General features: G+C 42.8%; 3 protein-coding genes and 1 non-coding gene across 11 annotated transcripts in view; 3 read left to right on the top strand and 1 right to left on the bottom strand.

The window, feature by feature from the left end:
* Window positions 1-11,529, top strand: part of LOC122396356 (probable JmjC domain-containing histone demethylation protein 2C) — a 220,163-nt gene extending 208,634 nt beyond the window's left edge. For 3 of the 6 annotated variants that reach the window (XM_043394668.1, XM_043394670.1, XM_043394672.1), the window contains 8 exons: window positions 49-2,244; window positions 3,881-4,103; window positions 4,560-4,969; window positions 5,051-5,261; window positions 5,581-5,729; window positions 5,942-7,376; window positions 7,463-7,718; window positions 7,806-11,529. In XM_043394668.1, the coding sequence (XP_043250603.1) occupies window positions 49-2,244; window positions 3,881-4,103; window positions 4,560-4,969; window positions 5,051-5,261; window positions 5,581-5,729; window positions 5,942-7,376; window positions 7,463-7,718; window positions 7,806-8,118 (5,193 nt within the window). In that variant the 3' untranslated portion in view covers window positions 8,119-11,529. The remainder of the gene's footprint in view (window positions 1-48; window positions 2,245-3,880; window positions 4,104-4,559; window positions 4,970-5,050; window positions 5,262-5,580; window positions 5,730-5,941; window positions 7,377-7,462; window positions 7,719-7,805) is intronic. The other 3 variants (XM_043394669.1, XM_043394673.1, XM_043394671.1) reach the window with 2 other exon arrangements.
* Window positions 4,420-4,490, top strand: LOC122396652. Its single transcript, XR_006259059.1, has one exon. It is a non-coding gene; the product is annotated as a small nucleolar RNA SNORD36 (small nucleolar RNA).
* Window positions 11,530-13,309: 1,780 nt separating the features above from the next.
* LOC122396310 (39S ribosomal protein L51, mitochondrial) lies at window positions 13,310-14,260 on the top strand. 2 transcript variants are annotated; one of them, XM_043394589.1, is made up of 2 exons: window positions 13,310-13,598; window positions 13,727-14,260. In XM_043394589.1, exon 2 carries the CDS (start codon window positions 13,728-13,730, stop codon window positions 14,211-14,213), a length of 486 nt encoding a protein of 161 aa, XP_043250524.1. In that variant the 5' UTR covers window positions 13,310-13,598; window position 13,727; the 3' UTR covers window positions 14,214-14,260. The 2 variants fall into 2 exon arrangements, with proteins under 2 accessions (XP_043250524.1, XP_043250523.1); XM_043394588.1 differs by having other exon boundaries at window positions 13,312-13,636; window positions 13,727-14,258.
* A 146-nt stretch (window positions 14,261-14,406) lies between these two features.
* LOC122396139 (dipeptidyl peptidase 9) lies at window positions 14,407-18,705 on the bottom strand. 2 transcript variants are annotated; one of them, XM_043394285.1, is made up of 11 exons: window positions 18,519-18,705; window positions 18,171-18,422; window positions 17,893-18,027; window positions 17,654-17,816; window positions 17,340-17,581; window positions 16,967-17,278; window positions 16,601-16,887; window positions 16,192-16,520; window positions 15,880-16,131; window positions 15,528-15,800; window positions 14,407-15,430 (listed from the first exon to the last, which is right to left on the bottom strand). In XM_043394285.1, exons 2-11 carry the CDS (start codon window positions 18,338-18,340, stop codon window positions 15,083-15,085), a joined length of 2,511 nt encoding a protein of 836 aa, XP_043250220.1. In that variant the 5' UTR covers window positions 18,341-18,422; window positions 18,519-18,705; the 3' UTR covers window positions 14,407-15,082. The 2 variants fall into 2 exon arrangements, with proteins under 2 accessions (XP_043250220.1, XP_043250221.1); XM_043394286.1 differs by having other exon boundaries at window positions 18,171-18,442.
* Window positions 18,706-20,472: the final 1,767 nt, after the last annotated feature.

Here is a 20,472-nt window from a genome sequence, read left to right on the forward strand (position 1 = left end):
CGTGTCGGCAAGCGGTATTTAATTAATACAAGTGGTTGTTTGTTTTAGGTGTCTCGGCCGTCGAGCGTACCTGGTAAAGTCGATTATCCACCTCCTCCGGCGCACTCGAGAACGTCAAAGTCGACGCTCCTGGTCGGCAGTCTTCACGAGAAACCGCCGTCGGTGGTGGGGCCGTCGCACAGCTCTCTGCCCAAGGTCGAGCCGAACGTGGGTCTGTTCAGTTACTCGTCGTATCAACCGCAGTCGTCGTACATGCACGACATAAAGGTGAAGAGCGACGTGGTGGGTCAACCGCCGCACAAGTCTTTGCAGAGCAAAAGCGGGTTGGCCGGGGGTCTCGAGAGGGATCATCACGGGAGGGAGGTTCTACAGAATCCCCCGTCGCTTCTTCAGGACCACAAGAGTTCGGTGATAGTGAAGAACGAGGGCCGGGAGTTGCCCAAGGTGCCGACGTCGCAGCAACACTCGTCCAGCCCAAAGATCATGCCCTATCTGAACGTCCAGTCGGTGGCGCCGCAACACAAGCCGTACGAGTACAGAAGCCCCACGCAGAGTCCGCACCACCACCACCACATGGACGCTGTTGGTCTACAGGCGGCCAAGAGCATACCTCAGGGTCACCACAGGACCGGTAGCGGGCCTACCACCGCGACGCAGTTGCCCAGCCCTCACGGGCACCCACCACCGCACTCGCACAATCGACAGTCGCCGCACGCTCAGCATCCTCATCAACCGCCGCATCCGTCGCCGCCCGAGCCGCGTTATCTCACCAGGCCGGAACCGGGATTACCTTACGCCACCGCCAAGTCCTCGTATCCGTATCCGCATTCTCATCCGCCCACGGCCTCGCCGACCTCGCATTACGCCGCGCCGCCGGGATCGAAACCGAAAGTCAGTAGTCCAGCGCCGCCTCACATATACGGCAAACCGAATTCCGGCATTATGACGGGCACGCCGGTCTGCAGAGCCTCGGAACCGGCCGTCGCCGCCCCGATCCCGCTCACCTCGAAACCCGGTAGCTCGCCTTACCAGCAAGTGCCTCATCATCACGGGGCGCCACCACCACCCCTGCCGCCGCCCGCTCACAGCAGATCCGTCTACGACCCCAGGGGTTTCACCGGGTCCATGCAAGCCGCCAAACTACCGCCGCCTCCTCTTCACGGTTCTCCGCCGACTGCTGCCTCGGCGCCTCTCTCCAGGCCCATCGCGCATCCTGCCCATCACACCAGTCCTCACCAGCAGCCCGGGCAAACGGTCCAGCACTCGCAACCTCAGATCAACACAGCCTTCCAGACGCAGCCGCTCGACCTCGGCGTCGAGAGGTCCGGCTCGCCGAAGAGAAAGGCGCCGACGCCGTTGATGACCGAGAGCAACCCGGGCCAACCGGTCTCCCTCGAAGTCTGCAAGAAACGCAGAACCGAGGAACCACAACCATTGTCCCTCCAATGCGGCGTCGGTCCCCCGGTTCTTTCCCGAGTCAGCGAGCCGAGTCCGCTGATCGCCTCGGCCGACACCTCGATCACCACAGTGGTCAATACGGCGGCCCTGCTGGCGCAACCCAACCTGACTCAAACGCAAGAGCGAACCGTCACCGCGGTCAGCCCGGCGCCTACCACGGCCAGTGGCGACGGTTCCGTCAGACCCCCTAGCACGGGCAGCGTCAGCTCCCTCAACCCAACGATCAGCGCTGCGCCTAGTCCAGCGCCTATACCTAGCCCCGCACCCTCCACCGCCCCGAGTCCAGCACCAAGTGCACCAGGCACCCCCGCCAAAGCCAACCCAACCGCTATGGATAGCGAGAAGTCCAACAGTCCAGCGCCCAGACCACCCAGCAGCACCAGCTATCCTGTTCACAAGTTGAAGAAGGCGTGGTTGCAGAGGCATTCCGGCGAAGACGGCACCGAGGACACCACCGGTGTCGTCGGCAGTGGTTCTTGCGTCACGTTGCCGCTCAATATCTCTCAAGCGCCCTCGCAACCGCTCAACAACAAAGAGCGCGACGCGTCGTCGAACAACGCCAACGCGACGACCACTTGTATGCCCAGCGCCGTCAATTCTATCCACAATATCGGTAGCATGGCGGTGAATAGCATTAACAAGAGCAAAGTGACCGCCAAGAGCGCCCGCAAAACGGCCAACAAGGAGTCCCTCAATGGACATGCTACCGACACGAAAAACTTACAAGAAGACTCGTCCAGCAGCGACCCGGAGAGGAAGTCGCCGCCAAAAAGGAAACCACCCAAGGTATCTATATGGATCGTAGATCGTATCCAGAGGGGGTTTCGTAACGTGTCCTCTATACACCCTTTCGCTAACGAATTGTCAAAATTATTTCTACGTTTGTTACGAAACACTCCCTGTGTCGCGATTTCCCAAGGTCGAATTCTTTAGATCTAGGAAATCTGTGATTTCACCGTTGCACGTGTTACGTTATTCCTGTTGCATGTGCAAATAGGTTGTTGATAGCCAGTTTCTGTGAATAGATCACGTTTTATGTGTACTGTATGTCGATTTGAAAAACAAGTGTAACCACACTTTGCAATTAAATGCATGCTCGTAAGAACATTTGTAGCTTAACCGTCCCAGTTTCGTGAGACAACCCTGTACAATTGTTCCAACTGTGTAGTAATATTTGAGTCGTTACAAACCAAAGCGTTACACAGGCCACTAGTCGCCATTGATATGTAACTTTTTATATTTAAAATACATTTATACAATAGCGATGCTTGACGTTATAAATTGATAAAGAGAAATTACAATTTTAAGACATTCAAGAATATTATTATAATACACAAACGATTTCTAACTAATACTAATAATAATAGTTAAACAAAGTTTTTATTACTAGTGAAATAATATAATAAATAACGTAGTGGAAAAAGAATATGGATACATACTGTGTAACGCGACATCTGTGATTTAAATATCACGACGACACACGCGACAATTTAACTTTTCGCGTTTACAAATATTACGGCATTAAAAGTCGTGACTTTATGTCGCGTAAAAATAAATCTCAAACGGTTGTACTTGAATACTGTTTACCAAAACTAGAAACAGTATTCGACGAATAGCAAAAAACTTCGGTATCGAATACCGAATTAGCCTTTGAAATTTTTGTTTAGAAATTTTTACAAGCTAATCAAAATTTAAAAATATACCTTCCAAAATAGGTAACAAGTTCAAAAGGATAACGGATCGATATCTCGTTGGATTTTCTGTTATTCGATTTCGTATTTGAATTTTCCGCTTCGGTCGACGCCATTTTGATAACACAAGCCACAAGTAGTAAGGCGGTTTCCCTGCAGTCTATCGGCATCGTTCGTTCGAATAAATTTATCGAGTTCAGTTGCAAATATATGTGCTTTATATATTCTCATGGATCATCTAAAAAGCGTGACTTTGCATGGATAAATATGGTAACACGCGAAACACTTTTAATTCAAGATATTTCTCTATCGCGAGGAAACATAACCTCTTTCTACCTCGACGCGAACAATGGAATCCGTTGATTCTTGTAACGACTATTTTCTCTTTGTTCGGCATCGTACAGTATTTTCAACTGTTAAACAATCGTATATTTATTAGAAACGAAAATATTTAATGGATGAAAATTTCTTTTTCACGCATGTACATTTATTCGACTTTCCGAACTTTTTTTCACTGCTGTTCAGTTTTATTTTTCGGTTTAAAATGCATGATTATATATTTATTATAAACACCGATCGAATTTTGAAGTCGCTTGTAGCGATAGGACACTGTAAACGATACATATCTACGACGGTATTAAAACAGAAGACATAAGTTGGGTAGTTTTTGGCAGTAGTTTCGGCAAGAGCATGAACTTCCTGACTACTTAATAATCTGTGCCCTGTGGTAGGTAAAACGAAAGAAGGGCGCTGCACGGAGGCAGCAAACTACCGCGGAAGATCAGCGGAGGCGAAAAGAAGACAAGCAAGGTGGAGTAGCTGGTGTTGCCAGCGAGTCTAGCAACGAGAGCGAAGCTGGTTCTGCTAGCGATACCAGCGAACAGTTGGGTTCCGTTCAACCTACGTCGAGGGTGCGACATACCACAGTCAATTCCAACAATTCCTCAGGAAACGGTTAGTTGACGTAGCTTCTTGTAAATGGACTTCCCATCAGGTGAACTAACTATTCGCTTGCAGGGTAAGTGGTCCGTGTTCCATGGTCGTACGCTTATTCCCTTTTCTAGAGCTGTACGAGAACCTGAACGATTCAGAAGTAAATTTTTAGAAAAATCACACTACCGTAAGCTTTTCTGAAACTGTTTTAGACTCTCTCCAACTTTCTGATACTCTTTAGATTCTCCAAGCTCTTGGAATCTTTGCAGTCTTGTCTCGCGCGCGCTTACCCTGTTTCTTTCAAATACATTTACTTAACCTTATTTAAATACAATCGTACAAATGATGATAAATCAAAATTGATGTCCATGAAAGATAATATCATGAGCTTTTTAACACTGAATTTATTATTTATATAAAGATCTTGGTCGATGTTCGTAAACGATGCTTAAATAGATCATGTCGTTTGTTCGATAGGAAATAATAAGGAACCCAGGAAACGAGGTAGAAGACCAAAGACTACGAAAGGTAATGAATTAGGAGGAGAAGATCAACAACCTCGTCAAAAAAAAGAACGTAGAGACGACAGTGCGAGCGGTGGTAACAGTGGGCCAGGTGGAAGCGGCGGAAGGGGAGATCCCTTTCGCAGACCTCCGATATCACAACTAAAGAAAACTGGTGATAGCTGGTTGCAAGACGGCGCTTGCTTCGAAGTCGCCGCAAAATTGGCTAAATGTCGTGAGTGCAGATGGACACCGCACCAGCGCTCCAAAAATCTTCCACAAAATATTTTCTGCAGATTTTATGCATTCCGTAGATTACGGTACACCAAAAATGGACAATTGGCTATAGCAGGATTCAGTGATCCGCACAAGGACGCGTCCGAGGTATCTTTGCAAGATCGCACTATTATTATAAACATTGAGGATCATTTTGCAAACGTGAGGCGAACAAACGTTGTCCTTTTGGTGTTACAGGTAGATCTTCGATTATGGTTACCGGGAAAAGACAGTTCGGATACGAAGAAAGATGAGAAATCTGACAAAAACGACAAAGAGAAAGGGGACAAGGAGGATCTAGACCTGGAGATGGCTCACAGATTACTTCGTCAAGTTGGTGATCAGTTTTGTGATCTCTTGCATCAAGAAAAGGATGCTCTTCAACAGCATAAGGCGGAAGGTAAATCTTTTGATTCAATGCCGAACAAATGTCACATAATCGTCGGGTTGGTCAAAATAATTTTTCATATCTCACGATACGGTGCAAAAATTCTTACGCATGTTTAATAATATTAATACTTGGAAAGAATAATCGAGAAACCCTGTTGCTACTACATCCGTGTACCATGTATCATAATATTATTATGTTGAGTAAACTCGAATCGGGATTTTTGTTCTACCGCATGTACCTCCTACACATTTATACAAATTGCTTTTTAAATTTCCTTTGATCGCATGATTTAACGCTTTGCGTATCGATTGTTTCTTCAACTTGACAGCGAATTCGGGACTTGTAGACGGAACGGTAGCTTGGAAACGAGTGGTGCAAGGCGTTCGAGAGATGTGCGACGTTTGCGAGACGACCCTTTTCAACTATCACTGGGCTTGCGGTAAATGCGGTTTCGTTGTGTGCATCGACTGTTACAAGGTAAGGACGTTTGTTATTCTCGCGTATCTATACATATTCTTTCGCGTTGCAATTAACAATACGTGATGACAAAAAATCTATTGAAAACCTTTGATATTTATTACAAATTATAGAGCTTTTTAACACTGAAATTACGGTCAATGTCATTCGCGAGAGATCTACGATTTTAAAAACGTACGAGTGACACGAAACATTTTACGAACTATTAATAGGGACGCAAGAATGGAACGATCAAAATTTGGGGCGAAAGTGGAAAGGACAGGGACGACTTCTCGTGGCTATTGTGCACCAACAGACAAGTACATGAACCCGAACGACTGATGCTCACTCAAATTATCGCCGGTGATAGTTTGATACGTCTCGGACAGCGACTTCACGAATGTCGAGCAGAATGGGGAATACCCCAACACTGCGGTTGCTCGCTCGTCGTTCAAACTTCTGCCAACGAGTTTCTCCGAAACATGATAAAAGGTGATACGATGCCGGTTTTAAACGGGAACGTGAAGCAGGAGATCAAGGAAGAGAAAAAGGTGAACGAGTCGAACGGATCGTCCGAGAATAAAACCAACGAAGAGGATAAGAATTCTCCGTTAAATTGGCTGGCGGATGTAGCGTTGCAGAACCAGGATAAAAACGAGAGCGCTTCTAGCTCGGATTCCGACGAAGATCGGGATGGCAATTATTCGACGTTACGAGAATTGCTTATTCGACCGTCTCACAAATCGAACGGCAACGGGTCTAGATCGAACTCGCCGACGAACAATTCCGGGAGCGTTAACGTCACGTCCGGAAACAACGCGACGAACAACGTTACAAAGTCCGGCAAGAAATCGAAAATGGATACGCTAGACGAGGTGATATCCAGCGTGATAGAACACAGTGTGAAAAAGGAGAGGGAAGGTGGACTGGACGACGAGAAGCCGAGGGAGCTTAAGCATTTTGTGAGAAGGTATAAGTGGACGCAGAAGGGAAGGGAACCGTTGCCTATCAGGATCATGACGCTCACCGAAAGCAAGAGTCTCTACCCGGATGTGCCGCACTCGTGGCTGTGCGACGGTAAATTGCTCAGGTTAAACGATCCGAATAATCCCAACAACTATAGAATATTTCAAGATCAATGGAAACGCGGACAACCAGTCATCGTGTCGGATGTTTCGAAATCATTGGACATGGATCTCTGGCATCCGGACTCGTTCGCCAGGGACTTCGGTGACGAAAAGAACGATCTTATTAACTGTATGACCGGGAATTTGGTGCCGAATCAACCGATGCGTAAATTCTGGGAAGGATTCGAACATTTCTCCAAGAGATTAAAGGACGAGAGGGGGAATCCGATGTTGTTAAAATTGAAAGATTGGCCGCCTGGCGAGGATTTTGCGGAATTGTTGCCGTCGAGGTTCGCCGATTTGATGAAAGTTTTGCCGTTGTCGGAGTACACCCATCGAAACGGACGTTTGAATCTAGCTAGTCGTTTGCCCGACTGCTTCGTCAGACCGGATCTGGGGCCCAAGATGTACAACGCTTACGGTTCGGCGCTCCATCCGAACAAGGGCACAACTAATCTTCACCTGGATATTTCCGATGCCGTTAATGTGATGGTTTACGTTGGAATTCCAAAGGACACCGACAACGACGAACACGTGAAAGGTATGCACGATTATTTGACAGAGTGTACAAAATAGATGTTCGTAATCGATAAAGAGTTGTTAATAGGAAAACTTTGGTCGTTGCAGAAGCACTGAGGGCGATAGACGAAGCAGGCTGTGATATCCTGACGCGGCGACGTGTTCGCGAACGCGGAGAAGCACCCGGTGCATTATGGCACATCTATGCAGCCCGAGACGCGGACAAGATTCGAGATTTGTTGAATGCGGTATCTTTGGAACGTGGCGCGCGTTTGGAGCCGCATCACGATCCTATCCACGATCAGAGCTGCTATCTCGACGGACCACTAAGAGAACGCTTGTACCGCGAATACGGTGTCGAAGGGTAAATATTGTTTCGTCGATCGATTATTCATTTTGTCTTTGTTATATAGTTGATGCGCATATAACAATGTCTTTTTTTGTATTGCAGATACGCTATCGTGCAGTGTCTAGGCGATGCGGTATTCGTGCCAGCTGGTGCGCCGCATCAAGTCCGTAATCTCCACAATTGTATAAAAGTAGCAGAGGATTTTGTATCGCCGGAAAATGTTTCGCATTGCTTCCATCTTACGCAAGAGTTTCGTGCATTATCCGACACGCACACCAATCACGAGGACAAGCTTCAAATAAAGAATATAATCTACCATGCCGTGAAAGATTCCCTGACCGTGCTGGCGAACGTCAAGGAAGAAACTCTTGCCAAACCGAAGACCAACAACGAAATAAAGAAGGAAGAGACGTAGCCCTAGGCCCCCTGTCGCGGTCGCAAGAACCGTTGTTGATCCGTTGTTCGACTAAAATCTCGCTCTAACCAGCGAGTGCAACCTGTTGCCGCTCCTCCGTGCTCTCCCGAACGGCGCGGTGTACACGCTAATCAGACCGGGATGACGGGAGGATCTAAGGATAATTTAAGATACTCCGGAAGTCTGTACCGAGAGGCGCAAGAATTTGTTGTGGTATTTGACGAGTAACTCAAAAGTTTAATTTTCGGTATTGGCTGAGCCAATGGAGAGAGAGAGAGAGAGAGAGAGAGAGATTATTCGTTGTATCATTTGAATTTCCTTTTTACATCCTTTTTCGAATAAACGTGTGATAGTGGACATGAAGTCCCCGCGAGTATTTTCATTGAAGCATGGAGCCGGTGACATGAGAACGCACCGCGGCGTCTATTTACCATTGTGATACCAGAAGGAGGACTTTTGATCATACATTATTTGTAATTACTTATATCGTGCCTGTATTCAATACATACTGTCTATATTGTATAAATGTAGATAATCGATCTTACTGTGTAATGAATTCTTACTATAGTAACTACGAGAAGATTGTCTAGAGGTACCTTTGTGCAATTAGATGTCGATTAAAAAATTGTTAGCTGGATCAGTGATAATCGTCGATCCCGTTACCGTGCTCTCGTGATCTGGTGCTTTTGGTATCGAATTATAAAGGCAAAAGAGGAAGCAACAAGCGCTTTGCCAAATGGCCGATATATGTTTCTCGCTAGATTCTTGTGTTCCTCGCGATAAGAACGCAAGAGTGAAAACACTGCCTAACCCGTTGTTCGCGTCAGTCCAGTCAACGGATAAGGGAATCTCTCGAAGCCCTGCGCGTCGAGTACATTAACGTGTATAATATCCTTGCAGTTCAGCTTTCTCGGGGATATACGTATATAGGGATTTCGGTTTGTCTTTCTTCTTTGAAAAATATATCGGCTATACCGAGCAAAGTCTATTCGAAAGGTTTGTATAACTGTCGTTTATAACAGAGGCATCAGAACAAAAATAACAAACAGCAAAACAAGGTTAAAAGTCTGTCGATACATTGTCTTCGAGACATTCAAGATCGATCGAAATTCTTTGGCTTTGTGTAATTTATTGTTTTTATAGATTGGATTGACGTTGTGGCCCAGTGATGACCCAGTAATAAGGGGTGAGAGAAAAAGAAACAGAAAAATAAAAACGTGGGGAAAAAATCTGTTATTTTTGTCATGTCACGGAAATAAAGAACCGTCTATCCGAATAGAACAGCGATATTCTAATTGTATTATAATTAATAACTAATAACTATGGTAGCATTATTTAACGCGAGGTGTAAAGGAGTAACGATTTTCGAAGTGCCAATGTTTTGAACGACGTGAACATTCTCGCGTGTTTGCACGTTGTGTGTGTCGTACGCGTAGGTAGCAAAAAGAATGGAAACGGAAATGATGGAATAAATAACGTAGACGGACAGACAGAGATTAGTCATGCAGAATCCACAGACGAGAGACCGAGTTCCTATCATTCAACTTTTTCCATAGAACGACGAATCGGTGTTATTCACGATACACGCCGCCGTGTCGCGACGTCTGAATTCAAAAGCCATCGCCGACCACGTCGATATTGAGTTTCCTTATTACGTATTTCTAAACTCGCTAAGCACGAGTATACAAATGTCACTGTTCGACCCGAATTTTGATATTGCAATATCCACCGGATGATCCTTGCAAGTAGATCCTTACCATGAAATTTGGAAATTTTTACAAGTTCCTCGTCCAGTATGAATTAACTACACAGTGTCGAATTTCATAACCATTTCTAAAGAGAAAATCACACGCAAGAAGCGGAGAAACGGTTTGTAGTTCAGTCAGGTTGAAAAAATGTCGATCTAGAACGTGTGTGTTTAATTTTGTTCATATATTACCCAATTTTGCGGATTGTCGGATTCTGTAAGAATCTCCTGGTGGATGTAGCAGGAAACAAAATTTACATTCGTTGGGTGGCGTATAATTGCTATAGATTCACAGTTCGGCCGTTTCAATGATTTTTGTAAAGAAAAGGTTCGGAAGGCAGCGGCTTTCGAGGACAGAGATTCATCGAATTTAGCATGACGCGCGCGCGCGTCGTTGGTGCGCTTATCGATCGTTCGAATGTTCACTATGGCTGGTAATCTCGAGACCGACGTTATAAAATAAGACAAAGAAGAAGAAAACCGAAGAACAAATCACTGGAATCCTGGAACCCGCAATTTCTTTGATCTCAACATTCGTCTAGCATACAACGACTTGATTAAATAATATTTAACGAGTAAATTTTTAAATATCTTAGTGTCGATAAGAGTAACGTTAATATTACGGGAATAATAAGTAACAAACAGCAAGGAAAAGGATAAAGTACCCCCCTTATTGATTCACGAGTGACGACGATGATGATGATGATGTATAAAGTTATAGAGAAGAAAGAAAAAAAGCATACTCTGTGTATTATTGCTGCAGACAAAGCTATTATTTGTTCTCCCCGCTACGTGTATGTAAATACATTTATATGCAGGTTGGTTCACCTAAACCTACCATTTAAATTACTTAAAAATCGTTCGTTGTGTACGAAAATGTTTCGAATAAGAGTTACGGGGTATAAAGTGGAACATACAATGCTATGATTAGTTTATTCTACTAAGTAGTTACTACTTAGTTCGTATTACAGTCTCGTTAGAAAAGCAAAGGGGACAAAATTAATCGTAGGTAATGTATTCTCCACTTTATACCTCGCAACATTTGTCCGAAACATTCTTTTATATAATAAACGATTATTAAGCAATGTAAGTGTCAGGTTTGGGTGAACTACTCTGTATACAATATATGTATACATATATACATATATAAATACGAAGAAATATAGGATTAAGGGATACACACTCCACGAACATGGACAAACAAAAAAAGAATACACTTTACACGCGTAGATAGATAGTTTATTATACCATTATTAATTATTATTAATTATTATCATTATTACGATTAATTATTACGGAAGAGTACCGATATTTAAATGTTGCTGAACTACGCGGCGAAAAGAAATACGATTACGAACAAGCGTTGTGTAGTGTAAATGAGAGAGTGTGTTTAAAAACGATTGGCTGTCTGTTGCGTTTGTGTGAACGCGCGTGTCTGTGTTGTTTTTTTGAGCGAACTTCCGGAAGTATGCGCGAGAGAATAAGGGGCCGTGTATTGGGGGCGGAGTGGAATGGATGACGAGACAAATTGTACAGCCCTTAGCTCCTATCGAAACCTATCCACCCCCAAAAAGTCCCCCACCACCACCGGCCGCCCCCAGTCATAGCAATTATGAACCGCGGGCCGGCAGGTCTGAGTATAATTTTTTGTACTGTGTAAATGTAAGAACATACGTTTGAATAAGAAAAATGTTTATATTACAAAAAAAAGTTTATCTTTCATTATCCAAATCCTCTAACAGATATACGCGCCCAGAAGCATTCCTCATGCATTCCATTTCACGGGAAAAAGATACAACCACACCTCCTTCGTAACAAGTTTCTTGTTGACGAGAGTCTACAACGGTGATATACCTTTTTTCTTCATCAATCACCACGGCCTTCGACAAAATACAGAATAGACATTTTATCATATACGAATAGAAATCTTTGCCGTTTGCAAAGTCCTGAAACTCAGAACTTTGCTAAAAATTCAGGGTTACCAAGAATTTTCGCCGTTTCCAAGAAATTCCAGGACTTCCCAGTTGTTTCAGGACTTTCCAACTGGTTCGGGATTTCCAAAATTAAAAGTCGTTTCAGGACTTTCCAGCTGTTTCAGGGCTTTCCAGCTGTTTCAGGATTTCCCAAATTAAAAGTCGTTTCAGGACTTTCCAGCTGATTCGGGATTTCCAAAATTAAAAGTCGTTTCAGGACTTTCCAGCTGTTTCAGGACTTTCCAAGCTGTTTCAGGGCTTTCCAGCTGTTTCAGGATTTCCCAAATTAAAAGCCGTTTCAGGACTTTCCAGCTGATTCGGGATTTCCAAAATTAAAAGTCGTTTCAGGACTTTCCAGCTGATTCGGGATTTTCAAAATTAAAAGTCGTTTCAGGACTTTCCAGTTGTTCCAGGACTTTCCAGCTGTTTCAGGACTTTCCAATTGTTTCAGGACTTTTAATTTTTGATTTTGGCAGCAAGTACGAGAGCTGGACACTTTGGGAATCCAATTTTAACCGGGAAAACGGTCTCTTAAAACTAAGGCAATGATTTGGAGAGGAAAAGAAAGGTAAAAATGATGAGAACACATAGAATTCTGTTGAATTATATCATTTATTGCCATAGATTTACATTATACAAGCCTTGAATACTTATACATCATGTCAGAAGTTGATAACAAAGGTCAGCAGTGGTCAGCAGTGGTCAGCAGTGGTCGGCAGGGGCCAACAGAGACCAGCAGTAACAAGTAGTAATAGTTATACGTTGTCAGAAGCATCAGGGGTGGTCGGCAGAGGCCAGCGGAGGCTAGCCGTGAACAGCAGAGTCCAGCAGTGGCAAGCAGTAGCCAGTCGTAATCGTTATACGTTGTCAGAAATACCAGGAAAGGTCAGCAGAGTCCAGCGAAGGTTGGCAGAAGCCATTAGTAATCGTTGTGCGTTGTCAGAAATATAAGCGGTGGTCAGCAGAGGCCAGCAGAGGCAGGGAGAGGCTAGCAGTAGCCAGTCGTAGTCGTTATACGTTGCACGAAGTACCAGGAGTGGTCAGCAGGGGTCAGCAGGGGACAGCAGGGGCAAGCAGTAACAAGTAGTAATCGTTATACGTTGTCGGAAGCATCAGTGCCATCAGTGGTGGTCAGCAGTGGTCAGCGGAGGCCAGTGGAGGCCAGCAGTAGCAAGCAGTGGCAAGCAGAGACCAGCAGGGGCAACTAATAGCAAGTTGTAATCGTCATACGTTGTCCGAAGTATGAGGAATGGTCAGCAGCGGTCAGGAAAGGCCGGCGGAGGCAGGTAGAATTCAGTAGTAATCGTTATACGTCGTCAGAAATATAAGCGGAGGTCAGGAGAGGCCAACAGAGGCTGGGCAGTCGAGATTTGGAATCGTATGCCGTCGACGTGAGGTCGAATTTTAGTTGTTCAAGTGCGAGAAGGCAAATGAGCCTTCCTCTCTCGACTCCCGCGAGACGGTCCGAAATTACTTCGGTCAGCTTCGGAGTATCGAGAAAGGGGGCATGTGTCAGTTTGCCTTTGTCGACACTCCGAAACTCCACGAGCTCACGTACGCGTGATCTGGCATAGTGTGAGTAGTGCACCCGGTGCTCAATCTAGCATCACTGATAAGGGGCAGTTTTCTCTGGGCACCGGTCTGTTGTCTGGTAGCGCATATGATGTATAAGAATACGGTTTTCTTAACGCGTTATACAAGTTTAAACTACAAATTGTAATTGTACCACGGTACGTCTCAATTCGTATAACGTAGAAAAGGTAAATTTCATGGGAATCAAAGTATTGTATGTCTAAACGTAAGTGCGTTGTGTAAAAAATGAGGTTATGTAAAATATTAAACATTAATATTGCAAGGGATACTAACAGTGTCGATTATTGATACGTAGCATGGCGTGGTTCGGAAATGTGATACGCACAACAATCAATGCATGGACTCCACAAGTAACATCTGTACGATTTCGCTATCATGCGGACAAGTTTAAAAAAGGCCCTCTGGTACGACGTTATGGTTATGTAGATCCTATTGATACGAGAGGTCTTTTGCCTCGTAACAGCGATGCAAAGCTTCCTATGCCAATATATAGGCCAACGAATGCGTGGAATGAAAAGAAAGCATTGTTTGGTCAAAATGATTACATAGACATTTTAGGTTCTGATAATCTTCATCCGACCAAAATTTTATACAATGTACCTTCTTGGTTAAGAGGCGTAAAAGGCAACGAATTTATAGTATTACTTAGGAAGCGTAAAATGTTGCAACACGGTGTATACCCGATAGCGAGACCAACGAAATGGAAGGAATTGCATAAAAGAATAAAATATCTTTACAGGTTTTTAAATCAGAAAACCAAAACAGGCAAAAGCAGTACATAATAATGTATATCTACTTGTGTAATAAAATGTGAAATTAATTTCTATACATTTTTATTTCTATGCCCCTAAAATTCCTGAGCACAGCTAATAAATGCTAACAAAATATTAAATAATAAATTTATTTATCTACGAGTAGTCGTCGATCGGATGTATAATTTATTTATAGTGGTAAAATAGTGTAAATACTTTTTATTAATATTTATTGTAAAAACGTGAATGATTGCTCGCGCGTATGTACATAGTCAAACGTAAAATGGTGACAGCCACAAGTATATTTCTAATAAAGACTATGAATGTGTTGTAAGTACAATTAAAGGGCAATCCTGAAATTATTTATGCAAATCTAATGACGCGTATGTATATATGTACAAAGGAGTTACGAGTATTGTCCATTTTCTTAAAAAAGTAACAATTAACCTTATTATAGTAAAGATCTATGGTAGCTCATTAAACAAGGCTGCGTATTGTGTTATCGGTAAGTTTCACGATGGTTACGTACCATGGTATATAGCACTTGAATTAGATGCACGTTTACATACATATGTATATGCATATAAATTTGTTGCATTATTTTTTAGTTCCATTGGCGGACAAAGGTCTTTTCGTTTACACTCGGAACTCGTTGTCACTTTTGTTGAAAAATCGTAACATCGTTTACTTTTAATTCCGGTTTATACAAAGCCCAAGGTAAACATTGCGTGTTAGGCAATACCATCGCGAACTCAAGGATACAACGAACAATTTTTAATTTCTTTCATGTATATACATAAAGTAATGGCAGTCACTTAAACTGTTAAAATCTTGTTTTAACCAACGTTTCACCGCCGAAACTGTGTATAGTTGAGAAAAAAAAAAAAAATAAAAATAATTCACAAATGATTCTGTAAGAACGATAATAGCGTAGTTTCGTAATGTTTACTAGCATCTAAACTTCTAAGACTGTGTCTTTCGTTGGGGTAAACTTGCAGCTCGTATGGTTTCCCAGACTTTACAAGGGCGTTAATCAACTGACTTGTATGGAAAAAGTGTACATTTTCGTCTATGAGTCCGTGAATGATCAATAATCTGTTTTCTTCGTCGGGGAATTTATCCACGTACGTTAAAATCGAACCAGTTATATAACCAGGAGGATTATTTTGAGGCAGATCCATGTAACGTTCGGTATATCCGGTATCGTAAAAATTCCAAGACGTGACTGGTGCACCGGCGATAGCCAGCTGAAAATTTTTGTTCAAAGCGTTAAAGAAATATGATCGCGAGCATATTAATAACTTGGAGAACATAAACAAAAAAAAAAACAGAAAAAAATAATACCTTGAACACTTCAGGATATTGTATCAGACCCATAAGGCTCAAATATCCTCCGTAAGACCAGCCGTGTAAGGCTACGCGATTTAGGTCAATGTAACCGGTAGTTTCCGCTAACCACTTCAATACTTCGACTTGATCGTTTAATTCGACGGTGCCCATTCTGTGTTGCAAATGGCTTTCGAATATTAAACCTCTATGGTGCGAACCACGAGAATCGATTAATACTACGCAATAATCTTGGGCAGCTAACATGTGCATTCTCAAATGCCTCATTCCCTACATAAAATATGTATGCGAATAAATTACGTTAAAATAGGTTAGGATCTTTATCTGTTGCATCTTTGCAAACACTTACTTTAAACGTATTCGATACTAGTTGTACTTCAGGACCACCGTAAACGTTTAATATCGTAGGATATTTGACACCGGGTTGAAAATTATGTGGTTTAAATATCATTGAATAAATTGAATCGCCGGACGATATTTTATGCGTATAAATCTCTGGAGCAAATAATTCCGATTCAGGCGTCGATGGTTCCAATAAATAACCTACGGGAGTTAAAGAAATACTTTCCACTGTCCAATCGGTTAGCGATATTTTAAATACCTAGAAAAAAGGATTGTCAGAAATATTGTTCCAACTTGCACTTTTATAAAGGAATCATACTTGACAAGTGGGTAGTGTTTTGATGGAGCTGTAAACGGTCACTAGCATTGTGCATTCCTTATTAAAATATATATTGTTGTAACTGTAACCCGGCCTTGTGAGCAACCTTATCTCAAGCGGTCGACGAAGGGACACGGCATAAACATGTTGCTCTAACGGACCCTCGCGTAATCCACAAAAATAGACGATAGAGTTGGTTTCGTCCACCCACAATTTTTTACCTAACACTTCCCAATCTCCTTGGGTTAAAGCAACTTTAGAAGTGACTCTAGGTTGCAAAAAAATGCTATCCATTCTATCCAAAGGTTCTTCCGCTTCGTTGGTTAAACCTACTAACAAAATACAAGAAAAGGGTTGTCGATCGAAAAGCGAATACGTTGCTCCCGAAGTATATTCGTTATTGCTTCACCTGCTATACTAGACGTTATGAGATATAGGTGTCTAAAGTCAGATTCCTCGCTACCCCAAAGGAACTTTACTTCCGTTGAATCGTCGGATGGTAAAAAATAGAGGAGATCGTTAATATTGATCCAGATCGAACTCTGCTCGGAATATATGACTTGAACGCTCGCCGATGACGGCGTAAAGTGATTTTCGGAATTATACATGTTTGGGGGTGGCTCGCAAAAATTATCTATCGATAATAAAACCAACTCAAGCTTTTGCTGTTTTCTATCCAACAGCTGGACCCAGACACTATATGTATACATAAACATTACGGAAATGATAATTGTAACGAGGGTAAGCGAATGCGAAACATTTCTTTCTAACTTACTATTGCGCATCGGGCGTCCACCCCACTCTCACCATGTATTCCATCCATGGAAACAAAATGTGCAACGGATATTGTAGCTCCAGTATTTCAGTGTCAACGATTTGTAACGTTTCCGTCAACCGGAACTGCACCATTTTAATATTACTCCTGGCATTGGATGTACCGGCTCTAGGAAACCTAAATTCGTCTATTTCCTCGGAATTTGACGTAGAAGGAAAGCAAAATATTTTTACATCGCTTTCGTCAACTTCTTCGTACACTATTCTATAAACACCGTCGTTGGATTTTGGCTGCCACCAATAACCAATATACCTAAATAAACAACGGCATTTTTACTTTGAGAATATGAATATGGTATTACTGTACTACACACCTAGTGAATTCTTCTTGCATTACATAAGAAGGAGTTCCGGCGGTAAGAGGATCGTCCGCTAAGTTTCGCCCACCCTTTCTCGAATGGGTTAATCTTAGCGAAGAACCGGTGATACTATGGGACAGGTATAGATCCCCCGAACACGTATGAGCAATTAACGCATTATTCCATGGACAAATTTGTGGGCATAATTTTGCGCCTGACGTTGACATGCGAATCTCGGATGGAAAAAGAGGTCCTGCCTGGTACACGAATATTTTTATTTCTTACTGTTTTTCAATTCGCGATTAAAGCAAACAATGTCCAAAATATACCATAAATCCTGTGTCTATACATTGATAAAGACTGCTCGCAGCTGGGAAAACTAATTTTCCACTGTCCGGATGAATTTCATAGCTAGTGATGCCCCATGTCGCTAATCTTTTCCTTTCCCACAGCAGTTGTTCTTCTCTGGACAATCTTTTGGTGCTCGATACTCTGTGAGCCGACAAAACAACATGGCAGAATTTCAAAAGAGTTTAAAAGAAATTTGTTATAAGAAAGATTATGGTACGTTTGAAAATTTGCTTCTATCACAGGTTGCCAGTGAAGACGATATCCGTTGGCATGATCGGAATGCGCAATGTCCACGTACAATAGAGTAGTCTCCCATCCGTTGCTTGGACTACAGAGGAAATATATCCTGGTCCTGAAAGATTTAGGATAATTGAAATGTCCGTTCTATAGACGGTATTGTTAAATGATCTCAACGAAACCGTACGTATAACGATAAAGTATGTAAATAACGTTAGATCGAAGAGGTTAGGTCTGAATTTCAAAAATGTTTCTTACCGTCCATCGGGTAAGGATCGAAACGTTATGGATCCAGGCACAGAGCCGGTCGATACCCCGAACAATTTTCTGCGTAGATCGCTAACAACGCCTCTCAGTTCGGGCCAACTTTTTCGCATTACCGTGGTGACAGACGGAGTCCGGTTGCCCCCTTCGTTACAAGTTTCCATATTTTTCCCGTTGCTTGCTCCGTTCCCGACAAGTCATTCATTAAAAAGGCAACACTTGGGTACGATCATGTCAGACGATTTCCTAAAAGCGGCAGAACATCGCTGTAAATCGGTACGAAGTGTACGATCAGCCGCGTATACAGCTTATTTTTAGGTTATGTCCGCGGACGGTTCTCACTTTCACCTACTCCCCGGACTGTCAGCCTCTCCCTTCTCTCGTCGACCCACGACATTAATTTCGCGAAATCGCTAGCGCAAGCCTCCCGGATCTCTTTTAGGCAAAGCGATTGGCAAAAGTTCTGTGCAAGCTGTCACAAGCTGATCAACGTGACAACTCCGTCTCCTGTTAGTCGTCGGAAGTCGACTCCCATTGTCCCGAACAAGTAAACACGCGAGGTCAGATAAATACGGTGGTATGTTGCTTCTCTAGTACGGGGTAGATAACGTGCTGTCTTCTTTTCCCCTCTTTTTACCCAACGACAAGTCCGGGCTTGCGTTACCTTCACAGAAACTAATCCTAGAAATAGCTAAACAAACCGAGTACGCCTTTCTCCTATTTTTATTCGCGCGTTAACCTTCCGTTTCGCCTTTGAAAAACTTTCTGTTTTCGTCTATTTCGTTCACGAGCAACTCGACGATTTTCCAATGTCAGCGGTTCTCAGTGACAGCCGTCGAACGTTTTGTTAACGTTGCAGAATCAAGGAGAGAGAGAGAAAGTATATTTGAAGAGTAAAACATAAGAGGGTAGTACAAGTTCCAAATATTTGAAATTCTCGAATAACTTTGTCTACATCGTGCCCAAAACATCCAAAGTTTTTTTAAATCCCTAACAACGTCCTTCGAAATATATCACTGAATGGTAATCATTTGTATACTGTATTCGATGCTTTTCTATCAGGTCCGGTTTAAAAATTTCTTTAGAAAATATACATATACATAAAGAATTACTAAGGAATTATTAATAAGGATAATTCTGACAGAAGAGGTATGCTCGACAAATGAGAATCAAACGATCCTTGACGACGCGTTCATAAACTGTAAAAGTTGGCAGGACCTTTTCTCTTGTCGAGATTTTCCAGTGAGTTATCAATTAATCGCTCGTACTTTGCGATCTATTGCCTTTTACGTGTTTCGTGCAACCACGTTAAAAATTACCGTACGTTTAATTTCCGTTGTTTGCAGACGAAAGAAGTATGGTGGTTGGCCGTTTAAGAGTACCATCGTGTTTCTTATCGCGTCCCCCATGCACCACGAAATTGCCAATATTCGATTTGTATTCTGCCGACAAACTCAAGAAGAATTGGCCGGTAAGAATGTTAATTATTTTTCACGAACATATATACTTACGAAATAACAAACGTATAAATACCCTTTAATAATAATAATAATTGGATCGAAATGTTAGTATTGGTCCGTAAACGTAAGAAATTGATCGTATTCAGAGGTTACTTATCGTATCGTGTACTTACATATTACGATTTCCAATAAGCGCGTCCCAACGCTTATCGTGCACTTTGAACGAATACATCCTTCGATTTACATTTACTCGAATACTGCGCTTATGTACGTTCGTATACATACACTCTGTATAGATGTCTCGTTCATCTCGGAAGATTTGTTTTACTCTGTAAAAGTTTTATCCAAGTTGTAACACGAGCGACTAAAAGCTCGCGTAAATACGGAACACATCGATTTAAATATTAAAGATAGATTAGCTACAGAGTAAAGTGCAAAAGGTAACTACGTTATTCCAAGTATATCGAGTATGTTCTTGGAAATGCGGAAGATAAGAAGGCTGACTAGTTGCACAATCTATCTACTGTACTAGCCAGATGTATATTCGAGCTTTCTACTCAAAAGCGTACGCCAGTTGGTCGTCCGTGTGCATTTGAAACGTACCTTTTTAGAGAAACTTTAAAAGTGCGCGTTGTTGAATTTATCCTCTTTGTCGAACGTGTGGTAATTGTAGCTAATTTGAATTTGCGACGAACATGATCCATGCTAAGCCAGAAAAAGGAAGGAGGAAACGAAAGGAGGCGCGTCTCGAGCCGATTGAAAGCGTGCGGTAGAATAGCCAAAGGAGAAACCCAGGAGGGTGGATTCGATTTTGTATCGGCCTGTAGAGGTACGCG

This window comes from Colletes gigas, unplaced genomic scaffold (assembly GCF_013123115.1).
Source record: "Colletes gigas isolate AHSC1104 unplaced genomic scaffold, ASM1312311v1 Colletes_gigas_Sc00007, whole genome shotgun sequence".
NCBI lineage: Eukaryota > Metazoa > Arthropoda > Insecta > Hymenoptera > Colletidae > Colletes > Colletes gigas.